The sequence below is a fragment of the Physella acuta genome, unplaced genomic scaffold, assembly GCF_028476545.2.
Source record: "Physella acuta isolate Inbredline_101_S28 unplaced genomic scaffold, ASM2847654v3 ptg000175l, whole genome shotgun sequence".
NCBI classification, from domain to species: Eukaryota; Metazoa; Mollusca; class Gastropoda; family Physidae; genus Physella; species Physella acuta.
The window spans coordinates 729,141-753,730 of NW_026731694.1; the positions used below are offsets into that span (position 1 = coordinate 729,141).

Consider the following 24,590-nt stretch of genomic DNA (forward strand, 5'->3'; position numbering starts at 1 on the left):
CTAAAAAAAAAAATTCATAAAAAACGTTTTAATAACAAGCTTTTATGTAATGATGCACTAAAAAGTAGAAAATAAATTATAGACTACTATTTAAATAACTATAAAGAAAAGCGTTGGTCACTTTAGTATCTATTGGATACCTTTACTAATGTTAAGGAAGACACCCACGCTTTTCTTTATAGTTATTTAAATAGTAGTCTATAATTTATTTTCTACTTTTTAGTGCATCATTACATAAAAGCTTGTTATTAAAACGTTTTTTATGAATTTTTTTTTCAGTACTTTACATGTTTTATTTACAATAGAGTTACATGACTAAAAACCATTGCGCGCCTAATGAACATCACGTTCAGTAGGCGCGCAATGGTTTTTGAACGCAGCCATTACGTGATGGCGCAGCTATTGAAGGTGATGACGCGTGTGGTGTGGTTGGCTAGACATGCCTACTAATTCGGTCCAAATTTTTATTAATTCATAAAAAATTAATTAGGCATCCAATTAAGTCAAATTTAGTTTCAGATTGCATTGTCTTCATGTCTTGACCCACGTGCCAACTGTGAATCGTATCGGTCAAGTAGAACTGTCCGAATTTTCACTCCTGCGTTTCCGTCAAGACAGACTGACGACAGACAGAGGAAGTGAGTTAAATAAAAGCTTGTAACAAGCGCTTGACAAAAAATATTTTATATTTATTTTTCTTAGCACATTCCAGATCTAATACTAATTTTCTTCTTTATTGTAAATGCAGGTGCAGTGGATTTCCTCCGTTTAAGTAAAACGTGTCAGCTTGGCAGAGGCGTAGCGAGGGGGGGGGGACATATGTCCCCGGGTGCCAACCTTAGGGGGCGCCAAAATGTGTTGGAAAAATAAATTGAAAGCTTGAGGGGGGTGCAAATCGAAATCTTGATGGGGGGTGCAAATCGAAAGTTTGAGAGAGGGGGGTGCAAATCGAAAGTTTGTCCCGGGGCGCCGGGAAGGGTCGCTACGCCTCTGCAGCTTGGTATGCACTATTTAGCTTGTCGCCTCAAACTGACGCCTGATTTTCTTTCACACAAGAACAATATGCTAGGCAGTTGTTTGATTTTTAAGTGTTTCTCTCCTAGATGGAAACGGGATACTGCCACCAAGCCACATCTGCCCCGGGTTCGAACTCTCGACTTCATAGAGTCTGCAAGGGGTCATCCATAAATGACGTCACGCTTTTTACCTCCCCCCCTCCCCACGTCGTCACAAAAAGCCAGACCCCCCCCCCTAAAATCACTTCACACCTCAGCCTACGACCCCCCCTCAAAGTTGCAGTTGAATTTTTTTTAAACATCGATATCTTTCTAACATCTTGTCTAAACTATTACAATTTATTAAAACAGTTATCTAAAACGCGAAATAACGTCTAAAATTCGTTTTCTAACATTGCTTTTTTTAATGCAAAAGTGTGACGTCGCAACATCTGAAACCGCCTCCCCCCTCCCCCTCATCACAAAATTACGGACCCCCCTCCCCCCCTACGAGTGTGACGTCATTTATGGATAAACCCCTATCACACTGTGTCTCGTTCGACCATGGGCAGTGGAGCACACGTGATATTGTCATGAGATGGTGGCACATTTTCACCACACGATAAATGACTTCCAGCTTCTTTGACGACCCTTTCCCCCCCCCCCCCCACTCTTTCCACACCACTACAGCCCCTTCCCCCCCCCCCTAAAATGACGCCACTCTTCATCCTACAAAATTGCAGTTTGCGTATTTTTAAAACATCGATTTTTTTTTCCCAAAAATATTAACTGAGCTCGGTCAATATAGAGCATATTAATCAATTTATATTACGATTTACAAAAACATTTTTAAAACGCAATATAACACTTACAGCTAAAATTTAATACGTTGCATTACGTTTTAATTGAAAAAAATGTGACGTTTCTAAGCCCCTTGTCAAACAATTCGGAGCCCCCCCCCCCCTCCCTCCCAACAGTGTCACGTCATTTATAGATGACTCCTTACTTTTAACATACAAAAATGCATTCGTCACACTTTCTTAACTTCCCCCCCCCCCCCCCCGCCTAAAAATTTCAAATTCCTTACCCTGTAAGAATGTGACGTCTTTTATGCACGACCCCAAATGTATGAATGAAAACACATCCACAAGCCGTAACACAACACTATATTGAAATAGGCGGCGATCATGATGCAATATTTGTCCACAGCTCCTGAACAAATCGCGAGCATTGGCAGGCCGGATCTAGTATGGTCTCGATTCCTTCGGTCTAGGCAGCTTTCTATCGACCTTGTCGAACTGAACGGCGCCGCGCACTTTAAACCTCATTGATACGAGGTGTCGCTCTTGACGTTTCGTTTCAATTTTGTTCTGTTCCGTAGGGGTGGGGGCTTGAAATTTTAGCGGAGGAAGACACTAATTGAAAGGATTGCTTCACCCCCCCCCCCTCCCACAAAGTGTTGCCTGAAGAAAAAGATTCACTTGAGGATAGGGGGAGGAGTTTCAAACTCTTGTTGCTGTGTGCGGAGTGGGGGTCGGTTTGGGCAGGGGAAGGGGATATATGACGTAGCATGCATATTGTTAAATCTAGATCAAAATGAAAACTATATGAGAGGGGAACATGAGCTTCGTGAGGTCATTTTTTTTTTCTGCTGATGGAGGTGGCATTTTTTAAAAATACGCATTTGGTTAACTCCCGAGTTCAAATTAAGTGAGTTAAAATAGCTTGACACCATAATGGACATCTAAACTCAGTCCATTGGCCCACAGATTCCCAACTTTTTCGGGTGGTGACCCCCCATCCCCCCTTTAAAAAAAAATATTTAAGTCCACTGACACGCGACCCCCATTCAATTACAAAAATATATATATTTGTTTGGTCCAGTGTACTAGAGTAGGCGACCCCCTAACAACCCTTCTCGGCCCATAGATAGGGAACCCATGCGTTAGCCAATACTTCCTACACAAACGTGTGTTATGTAGATTCGGTGTGCTGGCTGTCACAAAAATAGAACTGTTTCTTCTTTGTCTACATGTTTTTTTTTTTCCAAACAGGTAGAGTACAGGTTGGCTTATGCCTGGCAGTGGGCGGTTGGTTGATATTGCTCAACAAAGCCATTCAGGCATGACCCGTCTGGATAGCTTTTAAAGTACATACACGCCTTTGTTTAAAGAGAGAAAAACAGCAATGCTTGAAAGGGGAAATAATTCACTCTAGTCTCAATAATAGGGTGGAAAAAAAATGTTTAAGACCATTCTTGAAAATGAGGAGTAACAAATTTGACATGAATCTTTTCAATGAATAAAAGAACGGGCACTTTAAACATTTTGTTTTGGTGCAGGGCTGATGGAGACCAACCATACAGCCTGCTCAGGGGCGTAGCGAGGGGGGGTGGTGCGAACCACACTGGGTGACACCATTTAGGGGGGTGACACCAAGGTGAAAAATAGCAAAATATATAGAGAAAAACTTGAGGCGGGGGTGCAAATCGAAAGTTTGGGAGGGGGGTGGTGCAAATCGAAAGTTTCAGGGTGGGGGGTGCAAATCGAAAACTTGAAAGTTTGTCCCCAGGAAGGGTCGCTACGCCTCTGGGGGGTGACACCATTAAGTGCCGCACCGGGTAACACCCGACCTCGCTACGCCACTGAGCCTGCTAACCATACAACTACATACACATGTTATTATTTTCAGCTTTGTACAGACTTGAGTGGTCAATTAAAAAAAAAAAGGTTCACTCAGCTGATTACTTGTTGTACTCTCTTTAAAATTTATCAGCTTTTTGTTTGTTTTCAAAATTACAATTTACAGTACTATCATTAGTTATATTCACACTGGTTTATAAACATACTACAATACAAATAAGTAAAAACAAGAAAATTGATTTTTTTTAAAGGACTTTTTAATTAATTTACAGTAATCATCAACAAAATAAAATTCGTTAATTAAAAAGAATGATTCTCTGCTGTGGAATTTTTATGTGTTAATATTTTGTTTGATTTTTTTTAATAAGCTTTACAAAAATGTTAACCATATTGATATTTAAATAAAGTGAAAAGCTAGACCAACCAGATATTAACAGTCTTTATTACAATTATTCATGATTGTTAATTATTGGTACACAAACCTTCATATTTGAATTACTTTTATTTCCAATATAACATGAGATGAAGGTATAGCTGGGTACAAACCCTAAGACTAAGAGCAATGTGAAATATTTTGGTTAATTAGCCATGTGCTCCAGCAGCTCACCACACCATCTCCATCACGGCTTGACCTAATGGCCACTGCTGACATAACTGTCACATAACCTGTGTGCTAAGACAAGAGTCAGTGCTCACTCTACAAAGGCATATTTTGGGTAAAGTTAAAAAAATTATTATAGTAAAGTAATACCAACATGTCATGAAACTAAAAATAAATTCGTTACACATTTTAAAAAAGATTATTTTACACCTAACAATCATATGATGTGAATTAATAAATGCTTAAATATTCGTCTTGTATAGGCCTAGTAAATTTTGTAAACGAAGATATTGTTAATATTATACTACCAAGTAAAGATGAGTCTTGCTGAATGACAATGATAAAACCTAAAGTTTTTTTTTAAATTATGTCACCTTAACAGCAATAAGAATTTATTTTACAACTAATATAACAAGAATTATTTTAATCTTTAGAAGAGAATTAAAATTAATAAAAAGTAATGGTATTTTAGTATTTACTTATAATTAATAAGTAGGCCTATAAATAGTGTTTTTTTTCATTAACATAAAACAAATCAGTAAAGTATACATAAAACCATATAATTTTTATGATAGAATTAGAAATAATTTAACTGTCCTGTCTTTTCCTTTTTAATCTTGCAGAACGAGTCACTTGCGCATTTCCTTGGATCATCATTCTAGCCTTTTTCTCTTCGTTGAAGCCTTTCACTTTAAGATCACTATTAGGTAGGACTTCAGTAACAAGACCTGTTAATGTAGTAATGTTATTTTCACGTACAGTAAATCTTTGCCCTGCGGAAACAACCATAGGCAGTCTTAGTAACACGCTGCCCTGAATGGCTTCACCTGGCATCAACATGGTGGTATCATCCGGAAGCTGCACACAACAGGAAATATTCCAAGTATTGCTGTACATCATTTGAATGTAATTATTAGTTATCGGACGGTCACGACCTCCTTCATTTTTTGTAAGTAAATACATGTGAGCTTTGAATGCATTACACTGAAACAAGCTATTAGGGGCGCCAGCGATCATGCCACGTTGCAGTATTTCATTTTTAACTCCGCGCAGTAGAGCACCAACATTTTCACCAGCTGCGCATTCTTTTACAGATTTATTAAACACATGTAGATCAGAAACAACTGACTTAACGAGGTTACCATAGCCAACTAGTTCTATTGGTTCTCCTTTTCGAATAATTCCACGTTTTATTGTTCCAATAGCTACTGTGCCACGTCCAGGAACACTTATCACTTTTTCAACTGGCATCATAAAAGGTTCATCTAATTTTCTTTCAGGTGTGGGAATACTTGTATCTACTGCCTGTAGTAATTCAAGAATTTTATCTCTACCAATGGGATGGTTTTCTCCTTTCAAAGCATGTAGCGCTGAACCAGACACAACACTGCATTTACTTCCATTGAAACCATACTCCTCTAGAACCTCCCTGATTTCCATCTCAACTAGCTCAACCATTTCACTGTCTACAGCATCAGCTTTGTTTATGAATACAACAATATTTTCAAGCCCGATCTGCTTAGCCAGCAATAAATGTTCTCTTGTTTGTGGCATAGTACCATCAGTAGCTGCAACAACTAAAATTGCACCATCCATCTGTGATGCCCCTGTTATCATATTTTTTACATAATCAATGTGACCTGGGCAATCTGTGTGTGCATAGTGTCTGTATGGTGTAACATACTCAACATGCGCAGAATTTATAGTTATACCTCGTTTAATTTCATCAGGGGCTTTATCAATTGCCTCATATGCAACAAATTTATTTTCATTACTGTATTTTTCTGATAATACTTTTGTTATAGCAGCGGTAAGGGTTGTTTTACCATGGTCTACATGGCCTATCGTCCCGACATTACAATGCGGCTTTTTGGGAGAAGGCGAAGATCCCGAATCATCTTTAGCTTTTGCATTAGTTGAAAAATGACGGTGCGTGTTCAGAAATTTATTTACATTGCTTTTACATAAACAAGAACAAGGAGTAAATAGCTGATCCCGTCGTAGGACATGTCTTTGGTTTAATAGGGTAATAAATGTTTTATTCCAACCCAAAGCACTTTTCATCAAGCGGGCTGCCATCTTTGTTGACCTTGACAATGAAAACTGTAGGGCTAAATCTATCTCCTTGTAAAAGAGATCACTATTATACTCTACAACATTCGACTAAAAAACAATATTTAATAATTTATTGAAATTATTTGTGGCTCATTGACATTCGCTACATTGGTTGACCTGGATATGTAAATTCTCTAATTATTTTGGTAAAACCTTAGTTTAGCGTCGGAAATTATCGGGTAATGTTTGTTGAGTTTCGGTAACTAGAGTTACGGTAAACCATGGTTTATTTGACCATTGAAATATAAATAAATTGAAAGTTGATTGTAGTAAATTAATGTTTTAATTTTTTAAGTTTAATCGACAAAAGGAAACAAGAATAAATATTATTATTCGATTTTATTTAGTACATCTATAAATTAAAAAAAACATATATTAATATAAATAATGAAGTCAAATGTAATAATTTAATGTTTTTGGCTTGCAGCGGATTTGCGACCATTAATTAATTAGATCTAGCTAGCTGCTAGGCCAAGTAAAAAAATCTAGATTACGAAACTAGTAAAAATTATTACAAAGATGTAAGAATGATTACAAAAAGAGTAAGAGTGACTGGAAACAGGGTTCGTACACTATTTTGAAAATGAAACAAGACCTTTGTAACCACACCATTATTTGTGCTTATAGTTATAGCTGAGAAACTTGGATGATATTTCGAGTCGTCCCTTTGAATCCCGGGGTCACTGTGAGGTCACAGTAGCCCTGTCTAATACGTCATATCATGAACTGTACAGTAACTTCTATTCCCCCCCTCATCCATCACCTAGCCAAACAGCACCGTCTACGTACTTGGGGTCACCGTGAGCTCATACAAGTTTAGATATCAGTGACCTTGGTTGCAATGAGGGGCGGGTTAGTCTAGCCCTAAACTTTTTCACGGTCAGTCAAGCAACAACAACAAAAAAGACAGGTCTTACACTCTTCCCCCCCCCCCTCCCCCAACGACGTAGTAACTGAGAAATCAGGTTTCATCTGCGATACCCAGCTAAAAATGTCATACCACAGTCTGTAGACCCGTCCAGACTTTTTAAAGTCGACTTTTTCCAGACTGTGTACGAACCCTGTTAAACAATGTTTAGTAGCAGAAATATTTAGAAATCTAGCTGAAAGACTTAAAAATAACTAGTTATACAAAATGAGTAATAAAGCAGTATTTAACACGCAATTAAAATAAATCTATCCAAATTTTAAACGTTCTGTATTAAAAATAAAAGATGACGCCAAATAACGTATGGTTTACAGTACTTCCGGTGAATTCCGGAAGTGTGTGACAGACTTTAGCATTGTTTTACTGTTTTTTACTGCTATACGATTCCGGAATAATAACCGACGCTAAACTAAGGTTTTACCATTATTTTTATATAACAGAGAAGAGAAAAACAAAAACAACACATGTAAAAGTATTTAAAAATACACCATAATTATGCACTAAGATTAATAAAATGTGCTCCTATAGGCTAACACTAGTTACGAGGAGATACGCTACTTCATTTATGTTTTTAAAATGTTATCGTCCTAATTAAAGTAAAAAAAAAAAAATTAATGCCCTTCATCATCTGCTTAATCCGCTACAAATTCTAGCTGTAGTGTAGGCCGTAGTAAGAACCATGTACTTTTTTTTAATTCATCATCAGTGTTTCTTTCAGACTTTTTTTTCCGGGGTGGGAGGGCGGGGTGGGAGGACCACTTGATATTTTCGGGGGCGGACTAAAATTGTCCTTTTCCGGAGGGGGTGGGGGCGGACACAGGTAAAAATATTTATTTTCTATATCAATTCCATTTTGTGGGGGGGGGGGGGGGGGGGGGGTAGACTTTTTTAGGGGGTCAGAGACCCCCCGAAAATATTGCCTGGAAGAAACTCTGTTCATCATTAATCTTGCACTTTCTTCATCGAGCGACAATTAATCAAAGATACTTTCCTTTTGGTCAGGGAGAGAAAAGGGGGAGGGGGGGGTTAAAATCTTTGTACTTATTTTTTCCCCCCTCTTTAGTAACTGAATTGTATTTGAATTAGTTAGGTCTACAATGAATCACTTTATGAGATAAACTTCCAATAGGTATTGCAAACAAGCACATACACGTCCCGGAGCTTTAAAAAAAATATCAAGTTAGCTAGACAATGCACATATAAGTAAACCAATTAAAACATGCCAGGATTGCTTTTTACACCCCCCACACAACACAATATAGGCATCGCAAATTGATAAACCACATGCACCCACAACCCCTTCATTTGGGCCCACCTTTTCTGACATGAGGCATTTTGTCGGGGCCCTTTTATCTTGGCTATTATGATACTGTCGTTTTGTCGGGGCCGTTTTGATAGATCAGACATGCAGGCGTCATAGTTTCTTACAGGCATATCTCTGTCCGTCCCTCCTCCCCCAAAGAAAGTCTCCCCCCCCCCCTCCCCGGAACGAAATGGAATTAATTTAGAAAATATATACTTTTAACAGTGTCCATCGCACCTCCCCCCAGAAAAAAGTTTGGAAGAATCACTGGTAGGCGTAAGCACTATAACCCTTTGACTCAGAGCCGGCGTTAGTAATACGCGGGGCCTAGTGCCAACCATCCGCGCGGGGCCTTTCCATTATATATATATATATATATATATATATATATATATATATATATATATATATATATATATATATATATATATATATATATATATATATATGTATATATATATATATATAGGCCTATATAATGTGATGTACACATAATAACACAAATGTTTTGGAGTTTATAAGCTAATGTCAAACTTTCCACTATAATAACAGATTTTTATCTCTCCCATGTATTAACCCAATGTTCGTAGTTTTTTTCCTTTGCTAAGATATTAAATCACTTTTGACCAGTGGCGTAGCCAGGATCGTCTCAAGGGGGGGGGTTCCAATTTTTACCCGGGGACAAACTTTCGATTTGCACCCCCCCTCATACTTTTTATATATACCGAGGGGTCTATGGGGGGGGGTTATGACCCCCCCTAACCCCCCCCTGCCTACGCCACTGCTTTTGACAGTTATGTAATTCATACCAAGTCACTTAAGAAAATTTAATCACGTGCCGAATAATTAGGAAAATAAAGTTTACAATACAGCGAACTCGGCTTGATGTATCAAAACAGTATAGACTTCAAAATGTGTTTAGAATTCATACAATATTTTAAAACCAAAAACATTATTGTCTTAATTATTGAACGGGTGAATCCTTAAGGTGACACAACATAACAACAGTTTTAACTTTCTTCCAAAAAATAAAAAAAATTCATAAAAAACGTTTTAATAACAAGCTTTTATGTAATGATGCACTAAAAAGTAGAAAATAAATTATACACTACTATTTAAATAACTATAAAGAAAAGCGTGGGTCACTTTAGTACCTAGGCCTATTGGATACCTTTACTAATATTCGAGAAGAGACACACGCTTTTCTTTATAGTTATTTAAATAGTAGTGTATAATTTATTTTCTACTTTTTAGTGCATCATTACATAAAAGCTTGTTATTAAAACGTTTTTTATGAATTTTTTTTTTAGTACTTTACATGTTTTATTTACAATAGTGTTACATGACTAAAAACCATTGCGCGTCTATTGAACGTGATGGCGCGCCTACTGAAGGTGATGGCGCAGCTATTGAATGTGATGACGCGTGTGGTGTGGTTGGATAGACATGCCTATTGATTCGGTCCAAATTTTAATTAATTCATAAAAAATTAATTAGGCATCCAATTAAGTCAAATTTAGTTTCAGATTGCATTGTCTTCATGTCTTGACCCACGTGCCAAGTGTGAATCGTATCGGTCAAGTAGAAGTTTCCGAATTGTCACTCCTGCGTTTCGGTCTAGACTGACGACTGACGACTGGCGACTGACGAGGAAGTGAGTTAAATAAAAGCTTGTAATAATAAATCACTCTGTGTATTGCCGCCTGATATAGATCCTAAGGCGCCCCCCCCCCCCTCGTCGCCCTCCTCCCACCCCTCTGCACGCAACTGAATGTTAATTTTGTTATACCGGCCTACATATAGAGTTTCTTCCAGGCATCTCTTCGGGGGGGGGGGGGACAAGCCCCCCCCCCCCCGAAAACGAAATGAAATTTATATAATTTATATAGAAAATATATACTTTTAACAGTGTCCGCCCCCCCCCCCGAAGAAAATCTACCGCCCCCCCCCCCTCGAAAATTTCAAGTGCCCCTCCCCCTTCCCGGAGAAAAAAGTCTGGAAGAAACACTGTACATATACGACATTATACGACATCTACAACAAGAAAATCAGGACTAGAGTTCATCAGGTCACTAACTGTCTACTACAGGCATCCCGTCTGCTCACTAAAAGGACGTCTTCATGGGTCCGCATACAATAGGGTATCTCTTTACGTCGTGGGCTAATTCTCGACCGCCATCTCCAGTCAGCTCAGGTCAAATGCCAGGCGACCGTACCCTACACAAAGGGGAGGTGTGACACTATTTTTGTATCGAATTACGGCCTGTCCCAGTTCAGGTGGGACTCACCAACATCAACCGTGGCCTCGGTTATAACAATCAACAACGTCGGCATTCGACCATTTAGTTTTTTTTCCAATTGAATTCAGCAACACTTTTTTTAAGTTTACGAATTCATTCAGATAACAATGACATTGCTGAAGCGCGGGGCCCCTTCAAGCGCGGGGCCTATGGCGACCGCCCCGTTCGCCACCCCCTAACGCCGGCTCTGCTTTGACTCCACGGTCCCCTGACCCTGCCGTAGTGAATGCAAATGTGTGTTCAAGCTTGAAATGTGACCGGGCAAGTCCTTGAAATAAACGTGTTCGGTGTTTTCCAAGAAAGTCAGCGAGCTAGGTCCTGGCGTGTAACGTCTTCATTTAAAAAATGTACACACCCGTGTGTTCTATATTGCCTAGCGTTTAAAGGCCTGTAAAATTATTTCATGGGTCGTTCATAAATGCCCTCACACTCAAGGTAGACTTGTGATGATGGTGAGAAGTAGAGGTAACTCTCGTTGAAATAACGTGACATCGTATTTGGATGCCCCCCCCCTCACACAAAAACGGTAATCAACATACCCAAAGACGTTTACACCGTATATTAATTCCTAAACCACTCTTATCAACAGAATTTTTTTTTTTTTTTTTGCATACAAATTTGAGGTATTGGATACAATACGATAAGAATGGTTTTGTTTTTCAATTAGATGGTGAATGTGCATAGATCTAGGTCTTTTATCACATCTGAAATACAGCTCGTAGGGGTCATCCATAAATGACGTCACGCTTTTTTGGACGATGTTTACCCCCCCCCCCTCCTCTCCGTCACACATGGTCACAAAAAGCCAGACCCCCCTAAAATGACGTCACACCTCAGCCTACAATCCCCCTCAAAATTGCAGTTGAAGTTTTTCTGCTGAACTCTGTCAAAATAGAGTATTTTAATCAATTCCCATTTCAATTTATTAAATCAGTTTTCTAAAACGCGAAATAACGTCTAAAATTCGTTTTCTAACATTGCTTTTTTATAATGCAAAAGTGTGACGTAGCACCATCTGAACCCCCCCCCCCCCTTCCACATCGTCACAAAATTACGGACCCCCCTCCCACATGTGAGTGTGACGTCATTTATGGACGACCCCTTAATTATGCAGCTATTGACTTCTAGATCAACAATTTCTAAACTCATTCCATATACTCTATAGGCCTATATATCATGTATTAAAATATATTTCTCCTTTTGTAATATTAGTATAAACATAATTCTTTTGGGTAGAAACTTTGAGGTTCAGATTGCTAAAGGTCTAACAATTGTGAAAAATCCATCATGGAAAGAAAACAATATATTATGGGATAGTCAATGCATTCCTAATTTTAACTTAAATGGACCCACAACATTGTTTAAAATTATTTTAAAAAATGAAACAAATATTAAAGTGTTGGTAATACAAAGAACAATAACAACCAAGATATTCATTTACAAGTTTTATTTATTCTAAGATAAAGATTCATAAACTGCTACCGTTGATATACATTTTCACTCTTTGCTTACCATAATTATTATAATAAGAGTAGCAAAAATTAAATTGACATGGAGTAATATGACAAGGAATACAAAAATGTACTCAACACTTGAAAAGTTACAGGAAAAAATAAACCGGGAGTGATCTCCCCTAAACTTTCTCGAATATTCTTATATAGCACTGCGGGAGATGGGAACTCAGGTTATAGACATGGTTTTTAATCCATTTTTAATTACTTGAACTTCTTAAAATAGAATAGACTCTCATCGAAAAAAAGAATTGCGCACCAAGTGAACGCCAAACAATCTGTGAATAATAGTGCACAATATTATTAGTACTTTATAAATTCATTTTTTTTTTAGAAATATCGCAAAAAGCGTAAATTACTACTTCCGGTCAACGGAAATTACTCAAAGTTTGACAGGAGGTAGAAAAAATTAGATCTTTTTCTTATATGTGAAATTTCATTTATCTATCTGAAACAGGCTTTTGAAAAACTAAAAGTAGAACAAGTCCCACTTCCGGTTATCGGAAATCGCTGAAAAGTTGATACAGAACTACAAATTTTATATAACTTATATATGAAATTTCATCTACCTAGCTGTAATGGTACTCAAGTTATCCTGTTTACAAACATACACACACAAGGACAGAATTGCATAGTCTGCAGAGTTCAGTTTTTCCGTCTCGATTACGCGTAAAGCGTGGAAATTTTGAAAAATTGGGATTTAGAATTTTTGCCTGATTAAAATAAGTCCCCTATACTCCTTATATGAGGAAGTACTGAGAAGTAAAATGGTGAAAACTCAAAATTTCATGTGATTTTTGTGCACGATTACAATACTTTCACTATACTCTGTATACGAGAAAGTAAAAAAGTGCTATTTACAGAGATAAATTGTAATGACCCATGTTAAGTAGTGTATGGTTGTTTACTTTCTATGTTTACTGTAGCAAATCCTATGAATGGTGGCAATGACATAAGTGATATCCCTGATTTAGATTAAATAGAGAGACTTAAAATGAGGTGATGGAAAAAAAATTGCAGTGAAGTAGTTACATTTCAGACCAGATGGCACATCTGGAAAATGAAGTAGAGTTAATCTATGCATCAGATGAAATGATGGTTGGGTTAGCACAATGCCGAGCTACTTTATTTCTTCTGATTTGGGTACGGTACCCATCAGAGTTGAGTGCACTAATAGACATTCTAAAACCTCAAGAATCTGAACTATAGGGTTGTAATCAATTTATTAGATCAAAGGGTAAACTTTAACACAATAACATGTAAAGTAAAAAGTTTAGTTTGGTATGCTGTACTGATGATGAAGAAAACAAATCTTAACATAAAAATACATGTGTGACTGTATATTTGCCATGTATAAGTATTTGTACTTTCGGGCTGATTTTTGGGGATAATGTGTTTTTAAAAAATATCTTGTCAATCTTAGAATGTTTTTTTACCGTTAAAAGACAAGATTTAAGTACACATTTTTTAATGAAAATTTGTAAAAAAAAAAAAGGTTAGACAGGCACTTCATAAAAAATTGATGGCAATTATCATTATTATGGGAATTAAATAATTTTTCAAATAGTCAGAATTGCATGCTTTGCTTTACATACAATAAAATCAGCATAATGTGATACAAGATATGCTTATTGACTGAGCAAAAAGCTATTATTAAAAGTTTTTATGACAAAGATTTACACACTGATAGTAACAAGCAAATTGTTTTAATACAAATAGTTATCTACTGGTGCTACACAACATCACAACAACATTAATCAAAGCAACAATGACAATGTTCAGTATTTGGTTACACTACAATCTCATTAACTTTACAAATACATGGTACATAAAAAAATACAATACTAATACCTTACTGAAATAAACAAAAAGACGCCTGCATGTCTAGTTTTTAGTTAAAATGTATCTTTCTCTTAATCGTGAATGCATTTTTTTTAATCTGATGAGGGACTCAGAAGGTAAAAAATTAAATGGTTGTAGAATCTAGTTATGTTTAACAATAACAGTAAATACATCTGAAGTTGAACAGTTTTTGTTACAACTTGAAGCTTACAAACTGATTAGCACCATACAAACTATACACTGATTACATGGGATGGCATTAACAAACAGTGTAAGAGTACATGCTTGCGAACCCAAGAATCTTAAATTTAGATCTGTGTTTTAACCACAACAAGGTGTGAAGTGTACCAGACCATGGAAAGTAAAAATGACTGGGGATAACACTGACTTCATAATCCTTTCATATATCGTCATTTGCGGAAACAAATGATTTCTACTTCTATATTTATTTATATATGTAACATATATTTTATGTGTAATTACATACATTTTTCTAAAAGCACAATAAAAAAATAAACTTTTACAAGTTTATTAACTTTTTAATATTCATCATAAAACCTACATGTTAACAACTGATTCACATCACAACTTGCCGTACCTAGAGCTCATGTAAGTACCGTCCCAACTACCGAGAAGTTTGGGTGCTTCTGGGGTGGACAACAATTTATTTTTACTCTCAGCAGCAACCAGCTTAGGGTTTTCAGGAGGCAAAACATGGTCAGATATTTTCTTACTGGACATGGGCGGCTTGGGTGGAGAGAGTTTAGGCCTAGTCATGCCTAAATTTAATGGGGGAGTGGGCATGAAGTTTTCTTTCATCTTAGTTTGGTAGGAGAAGTAGCTGGTAAAATCCTGGGTTGGAGGTTCAGGTGTCTGTGGTTTACACAACACTCTGGCAGAGTTAATATCTTGTTCTGCAGTATTTTCCCTTAAGGGCTTCAGTTTAAACCCAGGCGTTGCCAACAGTTTAGGTGTTTCAGGCATTGCAGGAGTTGGTCTTACATTGTATGGGGTGAAGATTTCTTTTGGTTCTTCTCTTCTGGTTTCCTCAAAATTGTGTTTAGTTTGAGAAAAGTCTGCGACTGTAATGTCTCTTTCCTGATTAAAGGGGACACCATGTTTAATGATGAAGATTGTGCTCTCTGATAAACTACTGTAATAATCCTCAAGTTTTGGAGTCTTTAGTTTGCTTTGCTCAGCTGACTGTCTTTGCTCAGAGGGCAGCGGAGTTGAAGGCAATTTCTCAGCAGAATTACCAGCATCATCTTCACTAGCACCATTATCAGGACTCACTTCACATTGTTCACAAGGGTCATCTGTTGGTTTTGTGTAGCCGTAGTCTTCAAGAAAAGATTCAATTTCTTCAAATCGAGATTTCTGGGCGTCCAGGACATTTTTCATCAGCTCCCCAATTTTCACTAACTTCATTCTTTCTTGATTTAATTCTTCATTTTTGGTTTTGATGGCCTGCATCATAACACCCATGTCTTTTTTTGTGTGCAGAAGAAACGTAACAGCTTCTGCGTGCTCCTCAGACGACGGTTCATTTTTATTTTTATGAGATGAACTCTGAAGTGCCTGTTGTAAAAACTCGACACCGCTATCAACTTCCACAGCAAGGTGACGTAATTGGGAAAAAAATGACCTTGTCGACTTTTTATCTGATTCTTTTGTATCTCCACCACTTTTTGATTTCGTGGGACCTAAAAAGAAGCAATTAAAAGAATTATTAACTTAATGAATTAAATTAGTACGGCTCAAAGAATATAAGTTTACATTTGGTTTTTTTTTACATAGTAGAGTTGAGTTAAGCTTATAACATTATAACCACAAAATGAGAGATAATTATATTCAATGTTAGAGGGTAGATAATGCAAGAAGTCACAAAGAAATAAGTGAAAACCTCTGGAAATAAGCGATCATTTATCATATTTTTTTGCCTTGTGTAATCTTATACTTATACTGACTTGTATACCATCTTGTTAAGTGCAGATATGTCTGTTACTCCACTGGAGATACAGATAAGTCAAGTGATATATAATATTATATATAGATTATAGATCTAGGCCTAGATATAGATCTATATATATAATAAAGGCCGATGCTAGCCGGAATAAGATACCCATGCGATACGCATGCGCAATGGAGAGAAACTACGACTTGCCTTCGCGGTGACTGTGATGTTTTCGATGGTACTGCGCATGCGTGTGTTTACAACCGCAGAACCATAACACCAACCCTTATCCTATCCCTAATCCTACCCCTAACCCTAGCCATAGGTCACTGCGCATGCGCAGAGCTATCCTTTGCCGACTAAGTGGAGACATTGGGGAGAAAAATCTTCTTCCGAGTAGTCACTTCGTATAATAAATATTAAAATACTAAAATAGGTCTCTCACTCTTCATCTCTTCTTCATTCAATATTTCATTATAATTATTAATTAGTTAATTAGGCCTATATTAATATTTATTTAGTATTAGGTAGTAGACTATTAGTTTTAGTTAGTTCTAGAACTAGAAATACTACTCTAGGGTTAGGGTTACTCTAGATTCTTGTTAGTATAAGTATAGTTAGATCTAGATTATTCTAGATCTAGATCTAGTCTAGATCTTTTGTCTTTTAGTTTTAGTTTGAACTTTTTACTAATTTTTACGCCACGCCAAAGTTACAGTTACGCGGCTAAGGCCTTTTTAGTTTTTAGTCTAGCTCTAGGTAGGCTACTTCACATTTAGTTTAGATCTACTTACCCAATTTAGATTTTTCCATTCTATTTTAAATAGATTCTAGGTTAATCAAAACAGATCAAGGAATCTAATTTTAGACAGAGGTGGCTAAAAAAACACTGCCATTTGTTTTAAACTTTTGTAAATCCCGGTCACTGTAAAATCGTCACTCTTCACTACTGAAAATTATAGACGTCTAATTTCAAGTCACATGATCTTAAAAATGGTTACCAAGCGTCCATGGCGAAAAATTTTGTATGAAGAACAGGATTACCCTGATAATTATGTTGATCGTTCATTTTTGGAAGAGCTAAGGAAAAATCGTATGTTCCTTGAATTCCATCGTTACGCAGTCCTGTTCGGAAATATTGAGATAGCCCACCCCCCCCCAAAAAAAGAATAAAATAAACAATAGGCCCTAGCAAAGCCAGAGACCAAAGATTGCAAAAAAAAAAATAGGCCCTAAACCTAAACTGTTTACTAAACTGCTTTCTAAACTCAGTAAACTGCCCCAAACTAAACTGTACAATACCCTATTACTATTTAGTATTTGGAGAGTTAAATAAAAGATAAAAACTCTGTAGGCCTACTAAATTAAATAGTTTATAGAGTAGGCCTACTAAAAAAATTTCAGTCAGTCACATTTTCATTTACACTGTGTTTGTAAACTTTGTTTGTAGTGTTGCCTGCCTAATAATATAGGGCCTATAGTCCTATAGGCTAATATATGATTATTTAAAAATGTTTAGGGCTTTGGGCAGTTTGGGATATAGATCTAGAATTCTAGATTTATTATAAATAAAATGTGTTGTAAATAAAAATGATCAACATTTAGATCTAATTAAATTAGTTATGCACTAACTGAACCATTTTTTGCTTTTGATTTAACACATTAGGCCTAATACATTTTTTGTTTGGATATACATTTTTTTAGTTCATGTTTGCACTTATGATTACACAACTCTTCTGTTTGAGTCAACAAGTATTACCCAACAGATTAGCAGGTAAATAATTTACATTATTATGTTAATACATGTGTTTTTAGATTTTGTATTATTTTTGTGCTTGTAGCGGTATTGCTATCAGATATTTTAAAACTGAGATATGATTGGCCTACTTAAATAAAAGTAGCTTTGTATTTGTAGTTTTGTTGTTCAATTTTTAAAATGTCACAAAATTGTAATTTAAAATATTCTTCAATTATATTTATTTATATTTTCATAGCATAGTTGAATATCATTAAATTCTTAGAAGCCTTCTATGATTTAATGGCATGTTTTAACTCCATCTTTACATTTGGAAGAATTTCTATTTTCAATACTTGCCTCTTTTTATCTTCAGTTATGCGCTGTATTAAACAAACCATAATTATAGAAAATGAAAACATTTAATAGCCATAGCCATTCTATGGGATAAATGAAGTAGAGTTAATCCTTTTCTTTGAGCTTAGCATTTGAAAGGATTATGCGGTCAGTTAAATGCCTAGAAATCCTTACTTTTCCTTGAGTCATGTGAAGCAGGCTAGTCATAGGAGCTGGGTGGGCCTTTGGGGTCATCCATTAATGATGTCATGCTTTTTTGTCGATTTTTACCTCCCCCCTCCCCTTTGTCACATGTCATCACAAAAAGCCAGACCCTCCGCCTATAATGACATCACACCTCAGCCTACAGCCCCCCTGAAAAATTGCTGTTGAATTTTTCTTAAAACATCGATAATTTTCCAAAATCTTGTCAGAACTCTGTCAACATAGAGTATTTAGATCAATTCCTATTACAATTTATTAAAACCGTTTTCTAAAACGTGAGACGTCATTTATGGACAATCCCTTTGGGTGTCCTGTGGATGAGCTCAAGGGCCAAACTTGAGACTTATGGATTGGCACTCATTAAAGAGTCATTATACAATATTATAGCTGAGTTCAGATGCCTGCTGACAACATTCATTAACTAACGAAATTTAATTGCAATTTCAGCATTGGGATTTTTATTACAATGTTCTTTTATATGGAGGATCATTCGATATCAGCTCAAATCTTGTGGCTTATGATGTCAGCTTTAACTATCATTGGGTACATTTGTAATGTTGTTCTGACCACCTGGCTAGGCCAGACATTATCTGTGGCTACTTGTAAGTCCTAAGTATGACCATTTCAATCTTTATATTAACATTTGATTGATGGCTAGGTTTAGAATTGGGGTTTATTTTGTTAATGATGATACCCATTTAAAAATACCCCATTTCGAAAGTAAAAATAAATATTGTGCTTGAGTTTCAACATTCTGCATTCTGTTTATGTTATGAATATGATACTGAATTTAAAAAAAAAATTAACTAAAAGTTGTACATGTTGCAGTAGTTAGACTAATTAAAAATTAATTAAAAATTAATTTCATAATGCATGCTATGATCAACATCCTCTCCTCAGTTTTACAGCACTTGAAGACGTGTCTGCTGTTTCAAGGCTTTAGCGCCACCTTGTCCCCAGTGCTCGTGTCTCTCACTGAGACCATTAGCACTGACACAATCTATGCTATGACTACTGTCATGCTGTTTGCTAATTTATTGTTCTACAACTACAACTGTAATAACCACAGGTAAGCTGTGCAGTTAGTTGCATGCTACAGTATACAATTGACATCACAGAGGTAAAGTCGGTAAAGCTCAAGGTTGCTAAAACGAAAAGTCTTGAGTTGGAACCCTCGGGCAGATGAGGCTCGATAGCTGGGGACAGCCACTCTTTAAGAGAGATAACTCCAAAATCAAACATCTGCTGCCTTGTAGTTTGTTCTTGGTTGGACAAAGGCTATGAAAGCAAATCCAAAAAGAAAAGCAGGCTGAAATCTGAGTCAATGGCTCAATGGCGCTAACCAGTTGACACATATCCTTAATTGTGTTGGAGGGAGATCCCTTTGAACACTAAAATTAAGAACGAAGAAGAAGAACATCACAGAAGACTTTTACTTGAGAATACTATTGTACTGGGTATTTTTATTTCATTTCAGTACTTCTGGCTTTGCCAAACTTTAGGGCTTTATTTAAAAAAAAAATAGTTTAACAATGTGAATTGTGCAGAAATGGGGAACAGTGGGGTCGGATAGTTGAGCTTGCAACTGCTAACCCAAAAATGTTGAGTAGGATCCCAGGCTCTAGTTGGTACCATGTCCCTGAGTCCACCCAGCTCTGATGGGTACCTGACTTTTGTTTGGGAAACAAGGGTGGTTGAGGATAGTGCTGACCACACAGTCCTTTATATGCCAAGGTTATTGAAACAGATCAATTCTTGTTTATCTGTCCCATGTGATTGGGCATGAATGTTAAAAGATGATGATGATTGTACAGAAATATGTTATAAAGTTTCTATTTATTTACAGTGTGCCAGGGGCATTGTCTTTAAATGCTGCCATATTTGCTTCAGTGTGTTTGGCATCAAGGCTCCACACAACCTGGCATGCTTTCACCACAGTGACAACATCTTTTCAACTTTTTGCCTTGTGGCCAGTTCTACGACAAAACATCAAAGTAAATTTTTACCAATACAATTGTAGCATACCATAATTTTCTATAATTTGCGACACTACCTGGAAATAATTAACTATAATTTTTACATATTTTAGATTTTTATTTTACTATATATTATATCTTGATATAACATTTTCAGGTGAGTCATCCCAGAGTCCACACATGGCTGACGCTGTTTGTGGCCGTCATCTGTATTATTGGTTTAGGGTCTAAGACCATAGTTGGGGCTGTGCTGTATACACTAATCATCTTTCTAGTGACTTTCATCTTTCCCGCCTGGTTCTGCTCACTACAGCCACAGAAAAAGTAAGTTTGTGTTTAACCTTAGGTAAAGAAGTTAAGTACCTGTAGCCAAAGAGTTAGGAAATTGGGGTCAATGGGGAGGTGTTGTTGAGTACACAATAACTAGCCTGCATGATTTTGGTTTACTTAAAAGGAAAGTGTGTTCAACATTAGATAAAGATATTTTACCCAAATAGTTAGGATCTTGGATCATTAGAAGCGTGTGGTAGACCTTGCATTATTTTGGTTTCCTTAAAAAGTATAAGTTGCTTAGTTTAAATGGACAATCACTTTATATACCAATGTAGAAGATGCAGTTAAACTTTACCGTATGAGGATAAGGAACATTAAATCTCAAAGGGTGTTATATCTTCTTTAATATATGGAAAAAAAAATTGGGGGTATTGTAATACTATTCATTTGTATTATGTTGTTATTTTATGCTGTTATTTGAAACACTCCTACTAATTCATTTTTTCCTGTATTGCAGCAATATTTATGGACCTTGGGATGAAGCTGTTATTTCTGAGCCTTCCTGACCCCAGATTCTAGTGTTAGACCTAATCAAAGAGAGACAACTGCTGACTGCTAATTCAGGGAAAAAAGCTGTTGACAAACCAAAGCTCAAGATATTTCTTACACAATTTGATGAAAGTGATGATGTTACATTATTATTTTATATATTATTATTTGATATATTTTGCAATATAGATGTAAAACGGCTGTCAAGGTTTGATTTATATTTTTGTTAAGATAAAAAAATTATGACACATATAGTATCAAGTTTTTCTAAGCCATGTTTTTTGTACTGGTCATGATTTTTGTTGAAATATATTTGGGCAATCATTACACTGTTTAAACCACACATTTTATTAGATCTGCCAGCATTTTATTAAGCACCAACAATAATTGTGATATTTTTTTGTGCAAAAGTAATATTTGTGTGTAGTTTCTTTTATTTTATTGTGAAAGTGTGACTAAAAATATGAAATATGATTTGTATATAAAGCTTTTGTCAAAAATGTATTTAAAAATATGTTTGAATGTATTTTTGTAATTCATATTGCATCTCATTTTTATTACAAAGCATATTAACATTAAGTGTAAATGTGTACCTGATTTGTTAAGGTGTGCATTTTGGCAAAATATGTGATATGTGATGCACAGATAGAAGTTGTTGGCAATTTTGTAATAATTTTTCTTTCCAAATATTAGTCTGTCTATAGCAAATATGACATGTTACATATGTAAGATTAAAATGTTCCAATGTAAATTTGATGATTAATTTATAAATTATATTTTCTGGTTACAATCAAACATTTTATTAAAAGAATAATGCATTATCTGAAACATGTTTAATTTCTTAAATAAATGAGCAACACACACATTTTTTTTGTTTTAACACCATTCACTCTGGCCTCAAGTATAAAACACCATAAAGCTTATCACAAGCATTTCATGTAAGCAATAATTTGCTAATTATTTGAATACAGATTGACTCTTTGTTTACATTGGAAGCTTCTCTATGTCTGGCTTAATTCCCTTGGGCTTGGAGAAAAAAAATTCAATTTAATCAAAATAAATAAGGGAACTAACTATGTCAGTCATGATTTCTACCATTATTAAAATAGTGTCCCCTCTTTATTTTGATTCAGCTTCTCTTTATTTTTTCGTGTACAATTAGTACAAAGTATAAATGTAGTATTCCAATCGATCAAAAAAATCGAGATGTTCCCAAATTTCGACGTTTTACACCTCCATGAGTCGGAAATACATTTTTTTTTGCAATTTTCTGTGTGTGTGTGTATGTCTGTGAACATTATAACTTGTACCGTTACAGCTAGGTTGATGAAATTTCATAAATAAGTATTGTATCAAATTTGTAGTTCTGTATCAACTTTTCAGCGATCTCCGGTAACCGGAAGTGGAACTTACTCTACTTTTGGTTTTTCAAAAGCCTATAAGGAGGTCGTCCATAAATGACGTCACACTCACAGGGGGGGGGGGGGGTCCGTAAATTTTAAACGTTATTTCGCGTTTAAGAAAACTGTTTTAATCAATTGAAATAGGAACTGATTAAAATACTCTATTTTGACAGAGTTTATACAAGATTTTGGAAAAATATCGATGTTTTAAGAAAAATTCAACTGCAATTTTGAGGGGGGGGGGGGTCGTAGGCTTAGGTGTGACGTCTTTTTAGGGGGGGGGTCCGGCCTTTTGCTACAATGTGTGACGGAGGGGAGGGGGGAGGTAAAAATCGTCCAAAAAAAGCGTGACGTCATTTATGGATGACCCCCTAAGCTGAGTACTGTTTCAGAAAGATAAACGAAATTTCACGTATAAGTAAAAGATCAAATTTTCAGCCTTCTTTCAAATTTCCGTTGACCAGAAGTAGTGCTTCACGCTTATTTGCGATTTCTCAAAAACGGATTTCATGCAGTGTTTCTTCCAGACTTTTTTCTCCCGGGGGGCACTTGAAATCTTCGGGGGGGGGGGCGGTAAACTTTCTTCGGGGGGGCCGACACTGTTAAAAGTATATATTTTCTATATAAATTATATAAATTTCATTTCGTTCGGGGGGGGGGGGGGGCGGTAAAAAATTTTCGGGGGGGGGGGGGGGGCTTCGCCCCCCCGAAGAGATGCCTGGAAGAAACTCTGATTTCATGTACTAATATTCCGCATTATTATACACACATTATTTGCTGTTCAATTTGTACGCAATTCTTTTTTCTACGTGATTGTACTCTATTTAAAAAATTTCAAATAATTAAACATAGATTTTTAAAATTCATAAAAAAACGTTTTAATAACAAGCTTTTATGTACTAATGCACTAAAAAGTAGAAAATAAATCAGTTTCTTTAAATATATAGTAATATAATACACTACTATTTATATAAAGAGTAAGTAAAGATTCCCTTTCAAACCTAACGGTCTATGGGGCAAGTGAAGTAGAGTTCACTTGTTTCTGTGACCTCGGCATATGAAGAGATAGTGTGGTCAGCACTATGCCCACTATTTATATAACTATAAAGAAAAAAAATTTCAAATGAAACAAAAACTGTCAATTAACTCACGGTATTTTTGAGGCTAATCTAATTAATCTGAGCGATCAATAAAACAGGGGTCATGAACCCGATGAAACCAAACGTCCGTGACAACCAACATAAACGGACGACTCAGTGGTAATTAAGCCTATTTAAAGTTTACTAAAAAAATTATCAACAAAATAAGTTCGCGTATTGTGAAAAAAAAATTTGAAAGAAAGTCTAATTAAAGAGGTAAGGCTATGTAGGGTGCAGAGGCGTAACGACCCCTCCCGGGGACAAACTTTCGATTTGCACCCCCCTCTGAAGATTTCGATTTGCACCCCCCCCCCCCGCTCAAACTTTCGATTTGCACCCCCCCCCTCAAAATTTCGATTTGCACCCCCCTCAAGCTTTCAATTTATTTTTCCAACATATGTCCCCCGTCAATCACCACCTAACCTTTACCCCCTTCCCACAGATAAATTAGTCCCCTCTTATCCTCCCGTGGTAATTACCCCCTCTTGAAAATACGTAGGCCCTATACGTATTACCGGTTGTGAAATAAACATTTTAACGTATATCTTGCTAGGGAATTAGCTTATTGCTCCACCCCTTCCCCCCTTCCCCTGTAAATTTCCTACATCTAACCATAGTCCAAGCACTATCTTTTGATTAGATTATGTTTAATTTTCTGGTCAATTATAGGGGGTAATGTCATACTTCATTTTACTGGACGTTGTTATATAGTTAAATACAATGTGTAATTAATGTGAAGGTTATGTGGGGAGGGGAGGGGGGG

General features: G+C 36.3%; 3 protein-coding genes across 3 annotated transcripts; 1 reads left to right on the top strand and 2 right to left on the bottom strand.

Annotated features, from left to right (window-relative positions):
• Window positions 1-3,906: 3,906 nt before the first annotated feature.
• LOC131936301 (elongation factor Tu-like) lies at window positions 3,907-6,330 on the bottom strand. The gene has a single exon (XM_059293225.1). The coding sequence runs from the start codon at window positions 6,315-6,317 to the stop codon at window positions 4,827-4,829; it is 1,491 nt and encodes a 496-aa protein (XP_059149208.1). The 5' UTR covers window positions 6,318-6,330; the 3' UTR covers window positions 3,907-4,826.
• A 7,593-nt stretch (window positions 6,331-13,923) lies between these two features.
• On the bottom strand, window positions 13,924-17,109 carry LOC131936310 (uncharacterized). The gene is made up of 2 exons (XM_059293237.1): window positions 16,986-17,109; window positions 13,924-15,940 (listed from the first exon to the last, which is right to left on the bottom strand). Exons 1-2 carry the CDS (start codon window positions 17,002-17,004, stop codon window positions 14,820-14,822), a joined length of 1,140 nt encoding a protein of 379 aa, XP_059149220.1. The 5' UTR covers window positions 17,005-17,109; the 3' UTR covers window positions 13,924-14,819.
• A 74-nt stretch (window positions 17,110-17,183) lies between these two features.
• LOC131936335 (phosphatidylinositol N-acetylglucosaminyltransferase subunit C) lies at window positions 17,184-21,940 on the top strand. The gene is made up of 7 exons (XM_059293270.1): window positions 17,184-17,284; window positions 17,896-17,965; window positions 18,935-19,089; window positions 19,388-19,556; window positions 20,334-20,481; window positions 20,621-20,787; window positions 21,254-21,940. The coding sequence occupies exons 1-7, from the start codon at window positions 17,185-17,187 to the stop codon at window positions 21,300-21,302; spliced, it is 858 nt and encodes a 285-aa protein (XP_059149253.1). The 5' UTR covers window position 17,184; the 3' UTR covers window positions 21,303-21,940.
• Window positions 21,941-24,590: the final 2,650 nt, after the last annotated feature.

Coding starts and splice junctions, on each gene's coding strand:
- LOC131936335 (XM_059293270.1), top strand. CDS start 17,185: ATGGTTACCAAGCGTCCATGGCGAAAAATTTTGTATGAAGAACAGGAT. Junction 17,285..17,895: donor GGAAGAGCTAAGGAAAAATC/GTATGTTCCTTG, acceptor ACATTTTTTTAG/TTCATGTTTGCACTTATGAT. Junction 17,966..18,934: donor ATTACCCAACAGATTAGCAG/GTAAATAATTTA, acceptor TTGCAATTTCAG/CATTGGGATTTTTATTACAA.
- LOC131936301 (XM_059293225.1), bottom strand. CDS start 6,317: ATGGCAGCCCGCTTGATGAAAAGTGCTTTGGGTTGGAATAAAACATTT.